Here is a 21,795-nt window from a genome sequence, read left to right as displayed (position 1 = left end):
ACATTTCATCCCCAAGCTCTCGCACGGGAAGGAATTCGTAGTTGCTGGTTCGTTAGATCACGTATGTTTTGTAGGCCACAAATCTCAGTGCTAGGACAGCAGAAGAAATGTGCAAAATGGAGGAAAACCCTAAGACGATGCCGGGCTAAACAGTGATACGTCAAATTGGAAATACTTTAATACACACCTTGTAGAAGAAATACTGCACAAGGTGTGCTATTCTCACGTAATATAGATGTCCGTGAGCCAGTAGCAGTTTCTTTAAATGTTTGAACTTCGGAACGGCATAATCGCTATTCCTGGCTGCTTGGCGACCTTCTTTGCCTTTAATACCTAAAAAACAAAACGAAACACACAAGAAAAATCTCCATGGGATGAGTATTTTATAAAATAGGCAGCCCCCTAATTTGTTATCTGCACACTTTTAACTTGTTACCATGACATAGCTCACTTGTATCGTTTAGCTTTTTTTTTTTTTTTTTTTAACCAAACGGTGCTGTAACAGTGAGACTGATCAATACGAAGTAAAATGAAGTTTAATTGGTAAGCACCTAACTATAACACAATATAAAACAACGAACCTGAATCGCTGCCGTAATCATTACTGGGCAAAAATTATCCTGAGGAGAAAATTAAATCTGAAAATGATTTGAGAGGCACTTAGGAAGTGCTTAAATGGCCATGCCACCAGATAAGGGGCTGTAGCGAACCAACGAGAGCCCTGGGCTTTGTGGTCTAGGAGCTCGAAACTGAAGAGCTCCAGTGGGACGGTGGAGTCCTCTCGCTGAATGAAACTCTCGAGTACGGAGTATCGAGCTCAAGCAGCTTTAGGCCATGTCCGCACTGAATGACCAACGAGTAAAACAGAGTGGCTCCGAAAAGGGTGCCTTCCAAACGGGAAGCGTTTGGGAGGGCAAACTGCGGTGATGATAATCGCCAAGATACTCAATTCGATGATTTCTTCTCTTAACCCCCTCCCCCCCAAACCTGCCAGGATATGAGGATTGCTGCCTATCGGCAGCCTGGCATGGAGAACAACGGTGCAGGCAGGAGAAAAAGCTGTTGCTGCGTGCCAACAAATAAATTCAACGCTATGGCCCAAAGCGCCCGTAAACGCTGCCGCGTGGAAAAGCAGCCAACCAATGAGCATCTCTTAGTCCCAAGCGGTTAAGAAATCTCAGAAGATACAGTGCAGCAACATAAGCAGGCGATGTGGCCAGGGGCGGAGAATCAGTAAAATTTCACGCATGCCGTCAAAGGGAGCGCTGAAGGATCGACTGTACCACCCGCGGGTTGGGGAAATTCCGCCTACTTGGCTGATATAAAGATGTCCTCTAACTTTACGCTGCTGCGTTCCCACCGGGGGTAGGGCTTTGGGGTGGACACGCTCAGGCGAGGACCTTCATTCAATTGGTGATTATCATTCCCAAGTTAAAATCCAAGACGGGCAACCAAAACGTTCTCTCATCTACCTGCGAGCGCTGCGGATACCTTACGGATGCCATCTCGTTACGGGCTTCTTACCTATTCCCACGTGGGATTCCAAGATCATACTAACATCGTTGGCACCGTCGCCTATGGACAGTGTTATCGGGCTGCCCTTCAAATTCTTCACCATTCTGACAATCTGGACATTAAGTGCGAAAGAGGTAAAGAAAAGGTCAGAGCAGAACGTGAGGCTATACCACACTGGGGGTAGATGCCTTCTTCACACCTGTAAATGGAGGCCTTGGAAACAAGCAGAAAGGGAGTCGATGCATAGACGTACAATAGGCTTCAATTCTCAGAGGCAAAAGAACACAGCCTTCCCCCGTAACACCGGTGTCCACTTGGTTCTAAAGGTTCCGTGCGCGTATTAGGTGTCAGAAAACCTTGCCCCCTACCTATAGGAGAGGGCAACGTGTCCCTGTTTTGTCACTGCTTCACACACATCCTTTCAGATGAGGTGTTGAGTGTGAGAGTCAGAGTTACCCAGAAAGCTGGTTTGGGGCAACACGCATAGGGCTACTGGAATAAGAGTGGGTAGTGAGAGAACAACGCTTCTAGAAGCTCTCCATCTCTCCTCCCCGCGGACACAACCACTTCCTTCGGCGCATTCCCATATCCCCGGGGACTTACCTCATGTTAAGTTCTTACACCCATCCAGCGGCCAACTAAACTTCACTAGACCTCCCAGTGCCCGGTATGACTTAATCTCTGCTACAGGCAGCTGCATTTGTAGATGGGGACAGCTTCAAGATGGCTGCGATTTGCAGACAGTTCCCTGAGATATGTTTATGAAGCCTGTCCCTGTTCCCTGAGTGTCTCTTCAAGATGTGTCAATGACGGGGCGCCTGGGTGGCTCAGTCGGTTAAGCGTCCGACTTCAGCTCAGGTCACGATCTCACGGTCCCTGAGTTCGAGCCCCGCGTCGGGCTCTGGGCTGACGGCTCAGCCCGGAGCCTGCTTCCGATTCTGTGTCTCCCTCTCTGTCTGCCCCTCCCCTGCTCACGCTCTGTCTCTCTCTGTCTCAAAAATAAATGAAAACATAAAAAAAAAATTAAAAACAAAAACGATGTGTCAATGACGCAGGGCCACTCACTGCTGTGTTGGGTGGGCAGCAAATAAAAGTCATCTTGCCCCGGTGGAATGACTTGTAGGAGTAGATCGGGTAAGCAGTTACCCTCCCACCCTGGGTTTGAGACAATGACTGCTTTATGTGTCACCCCCCCAAGCCCCCAGAATCTGGCAGCTTTTAAAAAGCTTACATAATGAAGTAGCTAACTCATGCCTTGCAAAAATTCTGTCCTCGGAATTGCTTTTAGCAGTTAACATAAATAAAACCCATTTGTGACTTAAGCCATTAAAAATAATTTACACACGGTTAAGCTGCCCCACAGTCTCTTCTTTAAACAAAATTCAGTCAGGTTTCGGTTGTACGAAATGGCGTACAAAAACCCACATCCAATTCCATTTAACACAAAAATGTTATCGTGAAATGCCGTCTTTCTCCTATTTCCACCCATCAGCTTGGTTCTCTTTAAAGTGTTTTAGAAGACTCTGAGAAATAATCTGTAAATAAGTCAAAGACGAAATTAAAGAACCCAAACTAAATGTGTGTTTTTTCTTAGTAAAGTCCAACGTATTCTTCTTTTAAACGTTTACTTATTGATGTTTGAGAGAGAGAGAGCACGCACGAGCAGAAGGGCAGAGAGAGAGTGGGAGACAGGACCTGGAGCGGGCTCTCTGCGCTGTCGATGCGAGGCGCGAACTCACAAACCGGGAGACCGTGACCTGAGCCCAAGTCGGACACTCAACCGACTGAGCCACTCAGGCGCCCCCCTGAATTTGATTTCGATGGGCTACAATTGCACCGGGGACAGATGTGCAGTAATGATTCGCACCTCAAGGAAGAAAAACTGCAGCCAGGAAAGGTCTAGGGAAAGCAATAACATTATCAAGGGTGACAGCGTCTGCATAAAAATAGATTAAGAAGATTAAGGGTCGTCCTTGTGGACCGATAAAAAGATATATAGTCATGGACAATCAAATCACGAAAGATTTAGACAGATAAACGTGGTGTTTTTTTACTGTGCCCCGGGTCACCTGGATTAAGAACTTGCCTCCAATCTCTAGGATAGCTTCATGAAAAAGAAATCAATCTACTAAAAACTATTTATCGATCAACTACAACTGTACACAATATATCAGGCTGGGCACACACCTGAAGCAACAGATAATGGAAGTGCAGAGATAAAGAATGAATACAAGAATATCAGATCATCAGATTAACAAGGAATGCTAATAACGTGAAGTATCTGTGCAAGAGAAGATCTAACGCTGTCCTCTAAGTTGGCCACACGAAAAGGCCTATGATGGCAGGGAAGGGAGAGGACACTGCATGCCAGAGTAACGAGGAATGATTTTACAGAAGGAAGAGTCCTTGTATCGAAATCACGAAAGACGGTTAGAGATTTGTGGGGACAGGGGCGCATGGGTGGCTCCGTCGGTTGAGTGTCCGACTTCGGCTCAGGTTGATCTCACGGTTCGTTCGGGAGTTCGAGCCGGGCGTCGGGCTCTGTGCTGACAGCTCAGAGCCTGGAGCCTGCTTCGGATTCTGTGTCTCCCTCTCTCTCTCTGCTCCTCCCCGGCTCACACTTTTGTCTCTCTCTCAGAAATAAATAAAGATTAAAAAAAATTTGTGGGGATGGGGAAAAGGGGCGTGGAGGAGTATTCCAGAGAGTGGGAATGATCTAAGGCGCATAGCCAGGTGTATAGAATACATGCTCAGAAAACCGACTGGCTTGACCACATCAGTGAGTTTTCAATAGATGAATAGGACAATGTCCCAGAAAATGGAAGAGTTGGGTGACTGAGACCACACGGAAGGGTAAAGCACGGGGGAGGTCAACAGAGATTTCAAAGTTTTGAATCCAGAAACCTGGAAGTACAGTGAGGCCGGTCACTAATGCGGAAGACCAGGAAGATGGCCCGCTCTAAAGCTGGGATGAGACGGTAAGGACACACCCAAGAAGACGAGTTCCGGAAGCAGCTGGAGAAATCAAGTGGAAACCGAGTATCTGGACTGGGGAAGTGACTGGAAGTCACCTATATGGACATGACAGACGAGAAGGTGATAGCCTGGAAGACGTGACTCTACCGAAGCATCACTTCCTGGGCAGTGGAGTAGGCAGGATCCTAGTGAGTGATTTGAACAAAAGGCAGTAAATGTAGGGGAAAAAAAGAGATATTGCCTCTGGCCAAAGGGACAGATTTCTATGGATATGGTTCTGGTAGGATCCACTTCGTCACCTGGGGTGACTGAGGCTCTGAAGGCGGAAGACAAAAAGAAAAGCATCTGATGGTGGCGGGGACGGAGAGCGAGAAGAAAGTAGACGGAGACAATGCCCTCAATTAGGATGGGCTGTGTATGTGTGCGTGAAGTAGGGAGGAGGGCTTGCGTAAAGGGTGAGCGAAAGACACTGCCATCCCCTGGGTCTAGAGCAAGCAGCAGCATAAAGTGAAGAAGCAAAGTTAACACACACGAAAGAATACAGCGTATACAGAAGCGGCAAAGTGTGTAACCGAGACTCTAAGGTTCTTTGGACCCAGTAAGTACAAAAAAGCAAGGGCAAACAGATCAACGTGGGCTTAGAGGAGCTGGAGAAAACACCGTTCGGGGAAATGGCCCTTGAACTGGGTTTAATTAGGAGTAAGATTTCTGTTAGGGCCGAGAGGAATTCAGAGAAAATCCCAGATGAGGAAAGCTTTCGAGGCTGGCACGAGCACGGCATGGGGAAGGGACACAACGGGAGGAACGACCAACAGGAGTAGAGGGTTCGGGCTGGACACGGGAGTGACAGTGGACACAGAGCAGGTACAGACATAGTAAGGGCCAACAGGGGGGAACCCGAGTGCCACAGAGTCACCTGCCCCTCATCCCTACTGAAAGTGCCTGAGTCAGAGCAGACGAGACGGGAGAAGCGGCTCGTTTTAACAAGATGGTACCCGAATGAGAGCTATGGCCAAAGGTGGGATCAAGGTGACCATATATAGAGTGAGGGAGGGAGGGAAGGAGAACAGAAGGGCCACAGGTGTTTGGTGACTTAGGGCGCGAGAGAAGGGGAGCAGTGGCAACGAGAATGACGAAGACAAGGGAGAAAACAAACCGGCCTGCAGGAGGAAATCAGAAGACCTGTGTCGGACGCCAGCATTTAATAGGACAGCGTGGGTTCCGCATGGAGCTGTGTAGCAGGCAGCTAGAAATAGGAGATTTGACGTGAAGGAAAACTCAGGGCCAGAGCCTATCCACGAGAGTCATGCCAACCGGTGAGTTTAGAGAGACAGGCTGGAAGTAGAAAGCAGAAGGAAGACTTAGCCCCAGAGAAAAATGATAATTAGAGAGAAGTGAGAAGATGGAACAAAATAAAAAGACACTAGGTTGCCAAGTAGGGGGACAAAAAAAAGTCAAGATTGTGGACCACAGACAGAAACCAGGGGAGGGAAGTCGTAAGGGGGATACGGCGCAGAGTGCGAACCGCGGCAGGGAAACGAGGCGGCGCACAGAAGACCGCGGGACGGATCTGGCGAGGAGGTCACCGCTCTCCCCTAGGCCATCCCGTGGAATAGGACGAGAAGAGAACACACGGGGCCAACGTGACAGGGGAGCCGGGAGCGGCGGGGTGGAGGCGGCAGGCGCCGAGCGCTCGTTAGAGAAGGTTCGAAGGCAAGGAACCGGACGGCCGGCTTGAGGGGACCAGAAGCCCGGGTTCATTCAAATTGGCGGGCGGACTCCTGCATTTGACCGCAAAGAAGCAGCCTGCGCAGGTGTAATAACGGAAAGGGGGCTCTGCGAAGGAAGAAGTTAGAAGTTAAGCGAACATCTGTTTGCCCGTACGTGTACAGGAACCCCCAGAATGGAACACGAACGAGTGTCCAGGTACCTGGGCTTTCTGCAGCGGGGCCATCCGGCAACAGAGCACTGCGGTACACTTCATACAGATCTGTAAGAAAATGCTTTTGTAGTTGTTAGAGCTGGAGTCCTGGCTGGAATTGAGGATGAGCGACAATGTGGAGCCATCGATGATTAATCCGTATTCCTGATGTTCTGTCCATGCTCTGGAAAAGAAAAACAAGGCTGTAAGTGAATCTTTTATGCATTTCCATTCAGGAACCGGAGTTTTTAAAGAACCACAAAGGGGAGGGCCCCACATAAGAGTCCCCACCGATCACGTTCCTGGACCTGTAAAGAGGCAAATGTCTCTCATAATGGCACAACAGAGGTTCTCCGTGACATCTTTGGAGACTCAAGATGCCCATATAGATATTAAGTTCTAAAAGGTATAAAAATACTGGACATTTAGCGGGCGGGCTCTGTGTTAGAAACTCATGGTGAATTTTGGAAATTACACATCAGTCAGTCAAGCTCTGACAGGAAGACAAATCGTCCATCTGAAAACTTGTTAGTAATACAGGGAAAAGACAAAATGGCTTTGGCCACAGAAACCACAGAAGACCTCTCTTCCTGAATGACAAAGCCTCGTCGACGGACCTGGCTTCTCAAAAATGACGGAGAACCTAAAAGACATAGCGTTCATAAAAAAAATACCATGATAATGTATTGAGGTAATGACAGATGTTCCTTAAATAAGTATCATTTTATACTGGATTAGTGGTTCTTTAACCATAGCCTTCCCGTTGGAATCATCTGGTCAGCTTTAAAAAATTGCCCACGCCGGAGGTCTGTTCCCAGACAAATGAGGTCTTGGGCAGTGCTTGGTTATTCAAGGGTAGATGTTCCAGAAAGCTCTGTAGGTGATTCTCACGCACAGCCGGGACGACTAAGAGATATTCTACGAAAATCTGCGAAATTTTCTGCGAAAATTCTACCGATTAACATTTCATTTTTTTGTGATCAAGAAAAAAAAAAACCAGCGATGAATCAAGGGAACCTTGGATGCCACTTGGGAAGTACTGCAGGATCTCATCGCTATGGATTCGTTTGTCGAATTGTACGCGTCCGGAAGGCTACCGTTTAAGGGACTATTGGTAAAATTCCTGGGAGTTTTCTTAAAGGCTAGGTTCTGACTCACTAGGGTAGGGGTGGGCCAGGAGATTCTGTATTTCTCGCAATACTACAGTGTAGTTTGTACTTGTCCACGCTCTGCTTCGTAATTTTAGAAGCGTGTTTTATTCACTAATTAAAGAGATACCAATCACGTGTTCGCCTTCGCCTCCCTACTCACAGAGCTGACTTAATGCGCAAGAAACAGTGGCTCGGTAATCCATCAAGCAGTATTTGTAAACATCAACTGCAAGCAGGACATATAAGAAGAATGGAGAGAATTATTAACCCATCTTTCCTTGGAGAAGAGAAAAACCTCCTTAAGGGGACAGAAGTCTACGTGACGGAATAGACGCAAACGACACTGAAAGGCCGCTAATCCAGAGACCGGGACGATAAATGACAGGAAAGAACAGCGTCGTAGAAAGATGGGGCAGAATGAGGTGAGGGGAGAAAATGCGTGCCGGGGTGCATTAGGAAAGCGAGTTGAAAAGGTCGCTTGAGGCCTCTGCTGCGACCTCATTCTGCGGGTAACGGAGAACCACTTGTCTGGCAGAGGGACTTAAGGGCTTCCAGGCACGGGTTGCTAGGAATTTGATGTGCAGTGCTCACAGTGAGAATGGAAACCCGAATGAGGCTTGGTGGCTGATCTGAAGCGGAAGGGGACAACAACAAAGAGGCAGAAGCTGGCGAAAGTGATCCCGGGGGTCCGATGCTTATGTAACTCGAGGGAGGTCTGTGCCCAGCTCCGAAAACATGAACTGCAAGTGGGAATGTTCTGAGATGTTTCATAAGCCCTGGCTTTGCCAAAAGTGCCCCAGAGCCGCGGAATGGCGCTACGGATTGAATTATGCCCCACGCCCCCAAAAGCCACACCGCAAGTCCTATGTTGACGCTCTAACCCCCGATGCGACGGCATTTGGAACTGGGACCTTTGGGAGGTGACTAGCTTTGATGAAGTCATGACGGTGGAGCCCTTATGAGGAGATCGGCGCCCTCGTAAGAAGAGACATCAGCACTTCTTCTTTCTGTGGCGTGTTAAAGATACCGCGGGAGGTAGCCAGAGAGGGACCTCACCAGACCTCGGCCATGCCGGCACCCTGACCTCACGCTCCCAGACCCCAGAAATAGGAGAAATCAGTTTCTACTGTTTAAGCTACCTGGTCTATGCCATTCTGTTACGTTAGCCGGAGCAGACTAAGACAAATGGACAAGGAAAATGTAATTTGGACTGCCTTTATAAGTACCACTTGGCTAAAGGAAGGAAACATTTATGACAGGCAATTAATAAAAACACGTTTACTCTCACTGATGCCCAAGTACCAGAAGAACAACAGCTGGTTTAGAATTGGCCACAGACTCATGAATACGGGGAGATCATTTTGAAAGCTTGTTTAAACGCTAGAGATGGGGATCCATACACAGCACAGTCGTTAAAACAGCCTAGGCTCTTTGGCTAGACTTGCTCCACCCCGTGTTGGCTATGTGATCTTGAGTAAGTTACCGCATCTCTCTGAGCCTCTCTCTGTAAATGTTTTATTTATTTTGAGAGAGAGAGAGAGAGAGAGAGAGAGAAGGAGAGAGGGCAAGCGGGGAGGGGCAAAGAGAGAGAGGGAGACACAGAATCCGAAGCAGGATCCAGCCTCTGAGCTGTCAGCAAAAGAGCCTGACGCAGGGCTCGAACTCACGGACCAGGAGATCATGACCTGAGCTGAAGTCGGATGCTTAACTGACTGAGCCACCCAGGCACCTCATGAATTATTACCTTTGTAAAAGTTTATGTATTTATTTATTTTGAAAGAGAGACAGAGAGAGGCAGAGACAGACAGGAAGAGAGAACGAATCCCAAGCAGGTTCCACACCGTCAGCGCAGAGCCCAATGCGGAGCTCGAACTCACAAACCGTAAAATCGTGATCGGAGCCAAATCAAGAGTCGGACGCTTACCCGACTGAGTCACCCAGGCGTCCCTCTGGGCACTGAATTACTATGCATCGGTGGCTTTCCTGGAGACCCTTAAGTTCTCCAAGTTCTTCCTAAGCAGCTAGTTGAAAGCAGAGGTGAAGTGGCCATGTTATTAGCAGGTATCTGGCTTCCTTCGGAGTTCTGGGGCATGAAAATCCACACAGAAAATGGCTCTAGGACCTCAAATTGCATAGAAAATGTTCTAGAGGCTGGTTTCATTGCATCTAATTTAAGAGACCATGAGAAGGACTAGTTTTTCTTAGGAGTGCTGAGGGCTAACTACCCAGACCCTAAACATTAAGAAACTGAACCACTTTCCTAAAGCTTGAGAAATACAGGATTTTCTATTAAATTAAAAGAGAGGCAGAAGGCGCCATGATCTCAAATGGGCCATTAGCCAAGTCCTCAGGGAAGGTTTTAACATATAAGGATAAAACACCTGCAAACAAAGAATGATAGATCATAGAAAATGGAGCCTTCTGCATAAACGGCTGTGCCTTACGCTAACGCCTAAATATAAGAAACTGACGCAGTTCCTTACTTTTTAAGGCTTCTAGTACTTTTAGGAAAATCATGCAGCAACTTCTTCCGATATTCTATCAACAATTCATGTAATCGATCCTCCTTCCTTTCACTTTCTTCGATGGTTTTTGTAGTCAGTTCCAAGAGCTCAGTGCTGGTTTGGAAAAGGCGGCACGCATAGCAGGTGGATTTGGCCGTCTCCATCTTGTCCCCGGTAAGCACCCAGACTTTCAGACCTGCTGCATGCAGAGCTTCAATGGTCTCGGCTGCTTGATCTTGCAGCCTGGGAATACAAAGGCAACCTTGTTATCCTCAAAAATACCGGACACAGATTCTGCAAGAAGCCTTGCTAAAGAGAATCTCTTTACGATTCACAGCAATTCTGGAGTCCTGACATGTTGTCGGTCGGTTTTCTTATATATCTTCTACTCTTTCTGATATATCGGGCATAGTTTTACTTACTAAAACGAATTTCCAACAGTGAGGTTTGAAAGAGTTCACGACATCTCTTTAGGGAGCTGGTATCCAATGGCGGAATTGAGAATCATCACTCTTAGCTAAAATGTTCATAAACTCACCAAACATTCTTATTCACTGCCACTTTCACGTATTCCATTATATTTCATGTCTCACCAAAACAAATAGTTAACATGGTTTAAAACAGAAAAGGCCAAACACATTCTAACGAGAGACTGAAGCAAGTTAACCAATCCCCGTTGCTGAGGAGCTCTAAGAATAGCAAAGCCGACCATCCAGAAAGACAATTTAAGCATAAATCTGGAAGGTAAGGACAGAAGAGTACTTTCTTTGAGTTGCCTTTGGCCAGAGAATGACAAAGAAATTAGACTAAATGAATCCCATTAAAATTTCAGTATCTTCCAATGTGGCTGAAACATACATATGCATGTGTAAATTTTTGTTTGGTTCAGTCTCATAATTTGCATTTATAATTTCTGAAGAACTCCTAAAATATTAAGAGTCTAAAACTTATTCTTTCAGACAGATCAATGCTGGAGCCCTACAATCATGTCTAGTGGAGCTCAGCCTGTAGAGTTAAAGCAAATTATTTGAAAGTATGCAAAAACACGCTCTAGCCTGTTAAACCAGGTTCGACTGAGCTCCTATGTTGTTTGCTCTAACTTGAATTTCCTTTCTGCTCATTTCTGTCTGTCAGAGTCTTACCAATTCTATCAGGCACGAGCTCAAATGATGCCTCGAGCACAAAGCTCTCTAGACATCTCAAGACTATTTCATAAATATTTGCATAAATAAACGGATGGCTTTGCAAACATTCAGAAGATCTTAGAGATGACGGATTCATTCTTCTAAGCCATAAATACTTAACAAAAATCATCACCAGCAGGCCTGGGTGGCTCAGCCAGTTTAGCGTCGACTTCAGCTCAGGCCGTGATCTCACGGTTCGCGAGTTCGAGCCCCGTGTCTGGATCAAGCTCTCTGCTGTCAGCGCAGGGCCTGCTTCGCTTCGCATCCTCTGCCATCCCGCCCCCCACCGGCCGCGCATCCCCCACTCATGTTCTCTGTCTCTCTTTCTCTCTTTCTCCCCCCCCCCCCTTCTTCCCTCCCTCTCCAAACAAACCTATTCCCACAAACAGTTCAAAATCTGGTATATCAACAGACCTGAATAAAACATTTCAAAATTTGAGAATAAATTACCAATGTGGACAGATACCACCCTAAATGACCGATCATTAAAATAACAGGAATATCACTGTGTAGTTACTTGTCTTCCACTGCAGTGGCTCCAATTAAATTCATATTTGTCTCAATATCATCAAAAACCTTTTCCATTTTTTCTTCTCTGTCTTGTAAGGCCATCTTCGCCTCAATGAGCTGTCTGTTAATTCTTTCATAATCATCTGGAGCGATTTCTTTGAAGGCTACACAAAGTGTCCGATACCCGTCCTAGAAGCGAAGTTATTTCCCAAATTATTTCCAAATAATTGGAAAAACCCCCACACCCTCTTTAAATACTCTTGCTTCACTGTACAGAAGAGAAATTTTGATATATTTTTAGTAAAACACATACACTAACAGATTGCAACTAAAATGGTAACGTTCAAATTAGGTTCAGAACAACAAAACAATAGCTCTTGGGGTTAAAAAACAAAGGGGGGGGGGGCGCAGAACACAAACCAAAAATTCTTGAGAAGACTCCAAGTCTACATATTCTGAACGGATACTTGCTCCAGGATAGTGTCTTCCGTTAAAATAAGGAAAATAGTATTACTAAATCCCCAAATGTAAAAATAGACCATAAACATGCTAAAATTCATTTAAACGTGTAAGCAGCAATCCCACAAAACAGCCACCTCCAGCACTTGTGGGGGAGTGTAGGCTCACCATAGCATTACGTTCCACATGGGCTTTAGTTAACTCAATTTCATGATTTTGCACCCTGGGGAAAACCGCAGAGTCTGCTCCTTTACAAAAGAGAAGTATGTCTCCTAAAATAAAACACCAAAATACTCAACTTAGAATCGTCAGACTGGCACTGGGATTTGAAGAACAGATACCTTCCTGGCGGCCCCTCCCACCCAGCTACGGTGGACCCCGGGTCTGCCCAGCAAGGCTCACCCCAATGGAATGAGGCATCTTGACCTCTAACCTCTCAGGACAATGCCCACTACCTCTTAAGACTAATATGTACACAAATAATAACTCCGAGTACGCAAGTAGCTCTGTTAAAATATACTTCCTTTCAGTGAATCATGGAAGAGCGTGCTCGTGTCAAGAAGCTGCCTCTGGGGGCGCCTGGGTGGCTCAGTCGGTTAAGCGTCCGACTTCAGCTCAGGTCACGAGCGTCCGACTTCAGCTCAGGTCACGATCTCGCGGTCCGTGAGCTCGAGCCCCGCGTCGGGCTCTGGGCTGATGGCTCGGAGCCTGGAGCCTGCTTCCGATCCTGTGTCTCCCTCTCTCTCTGCCCCCCCCCCCCCCCATTCGTGCTCTGTCTCTCTCTGTCCCAAAAATAAATAAACGTTTAAAAAAAAAAAAAAAAAAAAAAAAAAAAGAAGCTGCCTCTGAATTCTCTTTGACAACGTGGTCAAGCCTGGTCTAAAGTGCCCACACGGACGGCCTCTACAGGTGTCAAGGGCTAAATCCAAGTGCAAATAAGATAAAATCACTTTGAAAACACTAGAGGTTGATTTAAAAACGGTGGCTGGGGGCGCCTGGGTGGCTCAGTCGGTTGAGCGTCCGGCTTCGGCTCAGGTCATGATCTTGCGGTTCGTGGGTTTCAGCCCCGCGTCGGGCTCTGTGCTGACAGCTCGGAGCCTGGATCCGGTTTCGGATTCTGTCTCTCTCTCTCTCTCTCTGCCCACCCCCCCTTCTCTCTCTCAAAAATAAATAAACGTTAAAAAAAGTTAAAAACCGTGGCTTGACCTTTTCTAATGGAAACTGGAAAACAGCCCTGTAGAGTGCAAGTACGAGTGTGGCTTAAGATCACCCACGCATCCGGCAAGGTAGGCAAGGGTGAGCATGAAGAAAGACACTTCACCCTTATAAGGCAAAGTGCTGAGTTCAACAAGTTCAAAGGAAGTGCAGCTCTGAGGTCTAGACCCTTGGCAGACCATTCCCCCCGGCCACCACGCCATCTGCGGTAGAACGCATGCGTGCACGTATATATTACCGGTAAGGATACCAAGTATTTCAAACGTTCAGCGGCTTTTAAAAACATTTCCCCTCACACATCCACAGTGGGTTTAAAAGTCACAGAGCAGATCCTGCACTCGCATAATGAAATCGATTCCATGACCTGGCAGTCACACCACAAAGTATGAATAAAGTGGGAAATGTTCCCTCAAGGGTCTGTCTCTATCTTCCCATTCTCCCACCAAGGGATGTGGGGCAGATTGAACACCGAAAAGTAAATTACTAGGATAGAAATCAAGGGAAATTTGAAAAACTACCCAGAGACAGACAGACACAGTCTCTCTCTCTCTCGCACGCACGCACGCACGCACGCATCTGAGGGCCCGCAAATGAGGCAGGAGTGCTCCTCCATGGCTCTCGTTCAACCGGAGCAGAAGGTATCTCGGCCACCATGGCTCCTGCAGAAGACATGGGGACTCCTGGAATGATGGTACCGGTTCCAAAGCAAAAAGGGCAAGCCTCCGCACTCTGTCAGAGAGCCCAGCGAGCTGCAGTGAAGCCACAAACCCTTTCCCAGCAGTCTGGACCTGGGTCATCCCTAGCCTGCCTGTTCCCAGGAAGTATGAAGCAGTGGGAAATGAGGAAGATCAGGCAGGGAGAGCCAACAACTCTCTACACTCAAGAATTCTACTGCTAATGGGGTGCCTGGATGGCTCAGTCAGTTAAGCGTCCGGCTTTGGCTCAGGTCATGATCTCGCGGTTCATGGGTTCGAGCCCCGGGTCTGGCCCTGTGCTGCCAGCTCAGAGCCTGGAGCCTGCTTCGGATTCTGGGTCTCCCTCCCTCTCTCTGCCTCCCCCTCCCCCCCACTCGAGCTCTGTCTCTCTCCTAAAAATAAACGTTATAAAAATAAATACATTAAGGCATATACAGAAATTCCTGCTTTGCAGGAGTTTAGGCAATCACACACTATGTAAAATGTTTTCCTTTCTTAAAACACCTCATTCAACATACAACGCTACAAACGGCAAAAGAGAAAAAAAGCCAAGTCTTTAAAATGTGTACCTGCTTGAGTTTTCACAATTACACTCATACGACGGCGGACAGAATCGAAGTTTAAGGTGTGAAGGAGTTCGTACCTTTATGAGAAGACAAATGAGAAGAAGAAAACACCTAGATCACATGGGGAAAATAAAACACAACAGGAACGTCTTGAATAGAGTTTCCCCTTTTGGTAAGGGCTGCTGGTTGGGTGCACAGCTGGTGTTTTCCATTTTGTCTTTGAAATTTTTCTGCGCTTGGAACATGGGGTCAGAGGCTACAGGTGTTAGTTAAGGGATATCTGTATCCTCTCATTACGTGACTTAAAATGGTAAGGAGCGAGCGACCATGTAGGAATGGGGCGCAAAGAGTTGCCCGACCAAGCCATTTCTGGAGGGGTCTAGGAATAGTCCCGCTCTGCCAATTATCTTAATCATCTATGGGTGCCTCCTGTGTGTCGAGCACAATGTGAGGGACTGGAAAACAGACAAGAATCTGCCTGAGTCTCTTCCCTCGAGAGGCTCACCGTATGAGAAAGGAAGCAGAGGGTCATGAGGTGATTACCTCTCCACCTGCCATATGATGTAGTGAAGGGAGTCACAGGGGAGATGGGAAAGCACAGAAGGAAGACATCTGCAGGAAGGCTTCCTGGAAGAGGCAGTGCCTGGGCTGTGTTCTGCAGGAGTGACATGATGAAGGTAGGGTGTCATGGCATTCGGAGTAGAGGAAAGGGCATGTGCAAAGGGGTAGGGGGACATGAAGGAGTTCACTAAAGCTTGAAATCTAGTCGATAGGGGAACAGAAAGAGGGGTGAGCAAGGGCTGGGAAATGAGAACACTGTGGGCCATTTCAGAGATTTGGAATTTGATCCTAAGAGCGCCAGGAATCCACTGAAGGGTTTAAAACAGTAGAATGACACGATCAGATCTGTGCTATTAAGGAGAGGAGAGAATGCAGAAAAGTAAAAATAAGACTTACTTGCAAAAACATGGGGGAATATTTTTTGAAGAGAAACAACTTGGATGCAAGTATTTCACCTACCAATAGTTACTATGAAGGCTGTTTCCTGATGGGAGCGAGCGGGTCACTGGTTCTGGGATGGGGTGTATGAACGGGATACCTACACGTAGAGTATTATTCGGTGTGGACCAGATAGGGGCACTGCTCTGAACTGGCTAGAATCTGGACTCTAATAATGACTCCGGGCTCCTGGCAGTCAGGCCAAAGCACCTTCCTCCGGCTTCTACGCATCGCTTCCCCACGGGGCACATTCCCCAAACACATCCGTACCTACTACAGGTTTCCGAGATGGGTCTCACGAGATGCTAGGGGCCAGAATGGAAATGACGTAAGCTAATTACATTTCAAGTTCAGAAGAAGGAATTCAGATTAATCACAGAGCCTAATTAAAATCTGCCATTAAGCCAAGGTGGTTTTGTTCACTGGGATCTCTGTAGAGAAGAACAAACAAAGCCACACTGCTGCCTCGGGGTACCCGCCCCGGGGCTCACACTTGGGCACCTAGAAGGAGACAAAGTTTTTGACATCAAAGCTGCCATGATTGGCTGGCCTGCCACCCCAGAGTGGCTGGGTTCCGGAAAGCAGGTTTCCTACATGTTCATGGATTTTTCTTACAGCATGTGTTGGAGGCCTAAAATTGGCATCTAAATTTCAGAAACAAAGTCCAGGCAGACTCTCATTCAGGCTACTGGACCCATATGTGAGCCAAATGGGGATAATTTCCACCTCAAGTCCCAGTTTCTAGCATCCTATGAGAAATGTCTTCTTTCCAACTACACTTACATAAAACTCTGAGCTGGGACAGCGGCATCTTATGCCTTCATCGAGTAAGATTCCTTTGTCGCACGGGGGACCGTGGGGTTAAGAAGTGATAAACATCGAACACGCAGGGCTACTTACACTTCTATTTCTTTTCTTTGGTTCTCTACTCTCATACGGCCATTCCGAATTCCTACAAACGTGAACCCGTACCTGTCAAAACACACAAAGAGACCTCTGTGTATCTCTAAAGAGCGATTAGTTGTCCCTTGCGCTGGGGTTACTCATACTTGTTTAGTATTTTCTTCTCTTTCACGTGAAAAATCTCAGTCCGTAACCAGACTTCTCTGTACCAGCTGAGATGAAAACACCGAGGAAGTCAAAGCCCAGTCATGAATTGTAACCAAAGGAAGAGGCAATTTGTAATTCTAGTTCTGTAGCTAACACATCGGGTGACCTTTTAACCACTTAATGATCTCAGGCCTCAAGGGTAAAACGGGGCTGTCAGTTACAGAGTGACGTCAAAATTGCTGCGAACACTTCAGAAATAACATGTGTGGTACAGAAAGTGGCCACTGTTATGTAATTCGCAGAATATAATATGAACATTTGGACTTCTGGCCGGCATGCATAAATAGTAATGGAAGTTACAGCTAGGCATCGCTATTTCCTTTCTGGTCTTAATTGGCTAGGTTTGGGGAATTTTTCACACACGTTCAGATAAAGCAGTTCGGGTTTTTGGTAAAGAATATTTATAAGATAAGGTTATTGAAGCAAACAGGAAAAACCACTCTGGTCCTCCTGTGATTTCACTTTCTCCGGAGCAGTACAAGAAGTGCTTACTCTTTTTTTTTTTTTGGTCTTCAAAAATGCTAATGTATCTCTCTACAACTTATCTCGGGGTTTTTAAACCAGCTTTACTGAGGTCTGACCGATACGCAAAGCACAATACATACTTAACGCGTGCAACCTGAGAAGTCCGAACGCACGAAAATAGCCACAGTATCATCGCCACAAGCAGGCTAAGAGGCATATCCGACACGTCTCAAAATCGCCTTGTGACCACTGGTGTTGTGTTGTCTGTGGTCCACGACCCTTAGCGGACCTCCCCTCTTAACAGATTCTGAAGTGCGGAGTACGTGTGTACGTCAGCCACACGTACAGTGCTGGGCAGCAGATCTCTCGATCTCTAGAACTTACTGGTCTAGGTCTAGCTAACAGAAACGCTTACTTTTTTGCTCCTTTCACCAAAGCGATTTCATCTGGCGAAGAGGACATATACGTCAATTCCGCTGATTCGGGAGGCCCATCCACAGCATCACTTGCTTTAACTTCTACAGTATGACATAAACACAAGGCACGCAGAAAGAGCTCTTCTCGGTTCTGTGGATCAGGAACAGAAAAACGACTCTATGATCTTCCCTTGGATCACTTGGTAGTCGGTGAACAGAGAAAAGGTACCGACGTGAGAAAATGTTACCACCTCCAGCAAACTGAAAGCTCTAAATCTCTAATACTCAAATGAGCTGGCTGTCCTCCCTCGTACCTAACAGCATCCCCGGTTCTCAAGGAAAATACCCCTGGGGCTGCGTTAACTCCTTCAGGCTACCACCGTGCCACCTAATGCTAAATCGGCAGATTCTTTATGGCCTCAAAGAGCTCATTCGGCATCGAATTCACAATCTGGCAACAACTCAGGTGCAGGGAGACTTGGGTTCATTTAATGTCTCGACGCTCCTGGGACTTGAATGATTTGACAAGACATTATCCTTGGAGCAGCTCATATTTTTAAAGACAAAGCACAAAGGATTCTGCCCGGACAGACGGACAAGGGAAACTTCTCCCCAACTGCCATTTTTCACAATTCTGTTTATAAATGCTCCTGGCTTGCAACTTCCGGGGGCGTTAGTGACACAAGAAAGTTGCAGTCAAAACAACAAAACAACACTTAGATTGACTTTGCACGCTAAAGTGACAACGCAGAGAACGCCACCTTATCCGCTTTGTCAAAATACGTTAAGGGCCCGTCAGTTTGAGAGAGTCCATCAGTCTCCGGAGCTACGCCTTTATACTTGTGGCCGTCTATGCAGCACTCGATGAATTCCATGCTATTTTCCGTGAGCGTTCCAGTCTTGTCTGTAAATATATAATCCACCTAAAGACAAGGACACACACATAGGCAGTTTTACCTTCTTCAGTGGGATTAGTTTTGAGTGAAGCTCTCAGGCAGGCCTGTTTTCATATCCATAGCAAAGCACGTTTTTATAAGACTTCTGGTCAAATGTCAGGTAATTTACAAAAGCGGCAGTATGAAAAGAGTGGGAAATGAACAAGTACTTTTAAAGACACTGAAACAGTATCACATGTCCAAGGTAGAAATAAGAATATACCGATCACTTATTACACACACACACACACGCGCGTGCGCGCGCACACACAATACTTGAGAGGAACCTAAATTAATTAGGATGTAACAAAACTTTTCCTTGAAAAGGAAAATTTACTATGAATATACTGGATTGAAGTAAAATGCACTGTTACACAATGCATATTGAGTCAGACAATATAGACGGTCAGGGAAAATAATAATGTTAAGAGTTAATGAGGAGACATAGTAAGTCTATAATGTTCAAAAGCATAAATGAAATTTCTTTCCACACACCATGAATATTTTTAGATACTACTGAACACATTTTCTAAGTTAAAAAAAAAACAGTGGAGTTTATAATACTAGGTTAAAGTAGAATATAAGCAAAAAAAGTATTAGCATACTTTCATAAATAATGGGGAAAAAAATAAGCCAGGAAATAAACTTTCCGGGCAAAATAAACCGTTTTGAGCACTTCCATTTTATCTCAATTTTTATCTCTTCTATTTATAACATCTGGCTTTTTGGAAACCCACAATTTTATCCTCCTTTTTGGCAATTTATGCTTAAATAGTTAAAATGATGGGCTGACAGGACCAAGCATAAGCACAAGATTAAGGTTTTCATTATGTAAGGGAGAAAGAGACGAACTCCAGCAGTAGTTGCTTTCTAATTATTTTTCAAAGCCTTTCACGGCAGCAGCACTGGCACAAATATAGCATTCCAATCTTCCTTTTTTTTTTTTTTTTTTTTTTTGCTCTGTTAGCCAGCCAAGTTTGAATTCTCTCTTTAAATTAATCCAAGTGGTATTATTCCTGTATCATCTAGATTTTTCCAGTTAAAAGAAAATTCCTTGGGGCTTTTTTCCTGATCTGAATTATTTCCCTTCGTATTCCCCTGAAGGTTGTCCTGGGTTATTGCACGTGGATGGGCATTAACCCATTTAGAAATCTTTTAAGAGTGTCAGAGGTGGTGGTTTCAAAAATATATAGTGCAGGGGTGCCTGGGTGGCTCAGGCAGTTAAGCGTCAGACTTTGGCTCGGGTTGTGGTCTCACCGCTCCTGGGTTCGAACCCCACATCGGGCTCTGTGCTGATGGCTTGGAGCCTGCCTGGGATTCTCTGTCTCCCTCTCTTTTTGCCCCTGTCCTGCTCTCTCTCTCTCTCTCTCTCTCAGAATGAATAAACTTAAAAAAAAAAAAAACCTTTAGAAAAATCTATAGTGCAGAAAATGTTAAAAAAAAAAAAAAAAAAAAACTGCAATGCAGGGGAACCTGGGTGGCTCAGTTGGTTAAGTGTCTGACTTTGGCTCAGGTCATCTCACTGTTCATGGGTTTGAGCCCCACAACAGGTTCTGGGCTGACAGCGCAGAGCCTGCTTGGGATTCTCTCTCTCTGCCCCTTCCTTGTTCGTAGGCTCTGTTTCTCCCTCTCTCAAAATAAATAAATAAACTTAAAAGAATATATATAGAGAGAATGTAATTGTTTCCCTACAATATAACATTTTGTGCAGCACGGATCTGTATACAATTAATCTCACAGGTACAGGCCAACAAACGACACCCTAATATAATAATTATCAAATAGTACCACCTATCACACTCACTTACAGGGCTTGTTAAAACTCGGGAGTGTTGGTCTCTATTCCCCGGTTTCTGATTCAGCAGTTCTGAGGCAAGGCTAGGTAATATGAATTCTTTTTTTTTTTTTTTTTTCCAAGTTTATTTCTTTATTTTGAGAGAAAGGGAGAGAGAGGGAGGGAGGGAGGGAGAGAAAATCCCAAGTAGGTTCGGTATCGCCAGCACAAAGCCCTATGCGGGGCTCGAGCTCACAAACCGTGAGATCATTGCCTGAGCCAAAATCAAGTCTGGATGCTTAACACACTGAGCCACCCAGGTGCCCCCAGGAATGCGCATTTCTAGTAAGTTCCTAGGTGACGCTGATGCTGCTGGTCCAGGGATTCTGCTTTGAGAACCACTGCTCTACTTATTACGTACCCTATACTCAGGAAAGGGGGGAGGACAGGATCAGCTGTTACTAATATTCTCACATTTCGTTATCTAGTTTTTTTAATGTTTATGTATTTATTTTTGAGAGAGAGAGAACAAGTTGGGGAGGGGCAGAGAGAGAGGGAGCCACAGAATCCGAAGCAGGCTCCAGGCTCCGAGGTGTCAGCTCAGAGCCCGACGCGGGGCTCGAACCCGCGAACCGCAAGATCATGACCTGAGCCGAAGTCGGACGCTCAACCGGTTGAGCCACCCGGGCGCCCCAAAAGTATTATCACGTTTCATGAGCCAGAGAGCCTACTGCTTGCCTGACTTCAACAGTCTCCTCCTTTCTAGTCCAACCCACCATTTTATGGATGCGAAGCCTGAAGTGAGACAGCTGTTCTGGGGTAGAAAAGGCCCTGAGCTAAAGGTTCGTGAACACGTTGAAACATCTATTTTGTAGGTAAACAAATTTTCATTATTGTTCAACCTAATGGCTCCACCCCTACGAACTTCGTGACCTTGGAAAAAACCCTTCATCCCTGTGAGGTTTAAATATTAACCTTAAATAACCCAGCCTGCTGCACAAGCCTGTAAAGTTAAGAAAATAGGGGCGGCTGGGTGGCTCAGTTGGTCAAGTGTCCCACTGTTGATTTCAGCTCAGGTCACGATCTCCTGCTTTGTGGGATCGAGCCCCGCGTCGGGCTCTGCGCCCACAGCGCAAAGCCTGCTTGGGATTCGCTCCCCCTCTCTCTCTGCCCCTCCTGTGCTCGTGCTCGCTCTCTCAAAATAAATGAACTTAAAAAAAAAAAAAAAAAAAGACGGGAAAATAAAGTACGATGATAAATGCTTGTAAACTGTAAGGTGTTATGAAGATGCTGATCGTCGCTGCTGCTGACCTGACCCAAATCGCACAGCACCTGACTCTTTCCATCATCCCGGAGGCCTTGTTGTTCTGATCACTTATCACATCGCTGTAGTTAAGTAT

The 21,795-nt window shown here is 46.1% G+C and overlaps 1 protein-coding gene across 13 annotated transcripts in view; it reads right to left on the bottom strand.

The window, feature by feature from the left end:
* Nucleotides 1-21,795, bottom strand: part of ATP11C (ATPase phospholipid transporting 11C (ATP11C blood group)) — a 171,185-nt gene that overhangs the window by 36,295 nt on the left and 113,095 nt on the right. For all 13 annotated transcript variants that reach the window (XM_081794226.1, XM_081794229.1, XM_081794231.1 and 10 more), the window contains 10 exons: nt 18,448-18,609; nt 17,686-17,837; nt 16,596-16,667; nt 14,700-14,773; nt 12,389-12,492; nt 11,769-11,950; nt 10,047-10,310; nt 6,422-6,596; nt 1,525-1,627; nt 188-333 (listed from right to left, as the gene is read on the bottom strand). In XM_081794226.1, the coding sequence (XP_081650352.1) occupies nt 188-333; nt 1,525-1,627; nt 6,422-6,596; nt 10,047-10,310; nt 11,769-11,950; nt 12,389-12,492; nt 14,700-14,773; nt 16,596-16,667; nt 17,686-17,837; nt 18,448-18,609 (1,434 nt within the window). The remainder of the gene's footprint in view (nt 1-187; nt 334-1,524; nt 1,628-6,421; nt 6,597-10,046; nt 10,311-11,768; nt 11,951-12,388; nt 12,493-14,699; nt 14,774-16,595; nt 16,668-17,685; nt 17,838-18,447; nt 18,610-21,795) is intronic.

Source organism: Panthera onca, chromosome X (assembly GCF_046562875.1).
Source record: "Panthera onca isolate mPanOnc1 chromosome X, mPanOnc1 haplotype 2, whole genome shotgun sequence".
NCBI classification, from domain to species: domain Eukaryota; kingdom Metazoa; phylum Chordata; class Mammalia; order Carnivora; family Felidae; genus Panthera; species Panthera onca.
The sequence above is the reverse complement of the archived record's forward strand: the minus strand, read 5'-3'. Positions and strand labels throughout refer to the sequence as shown.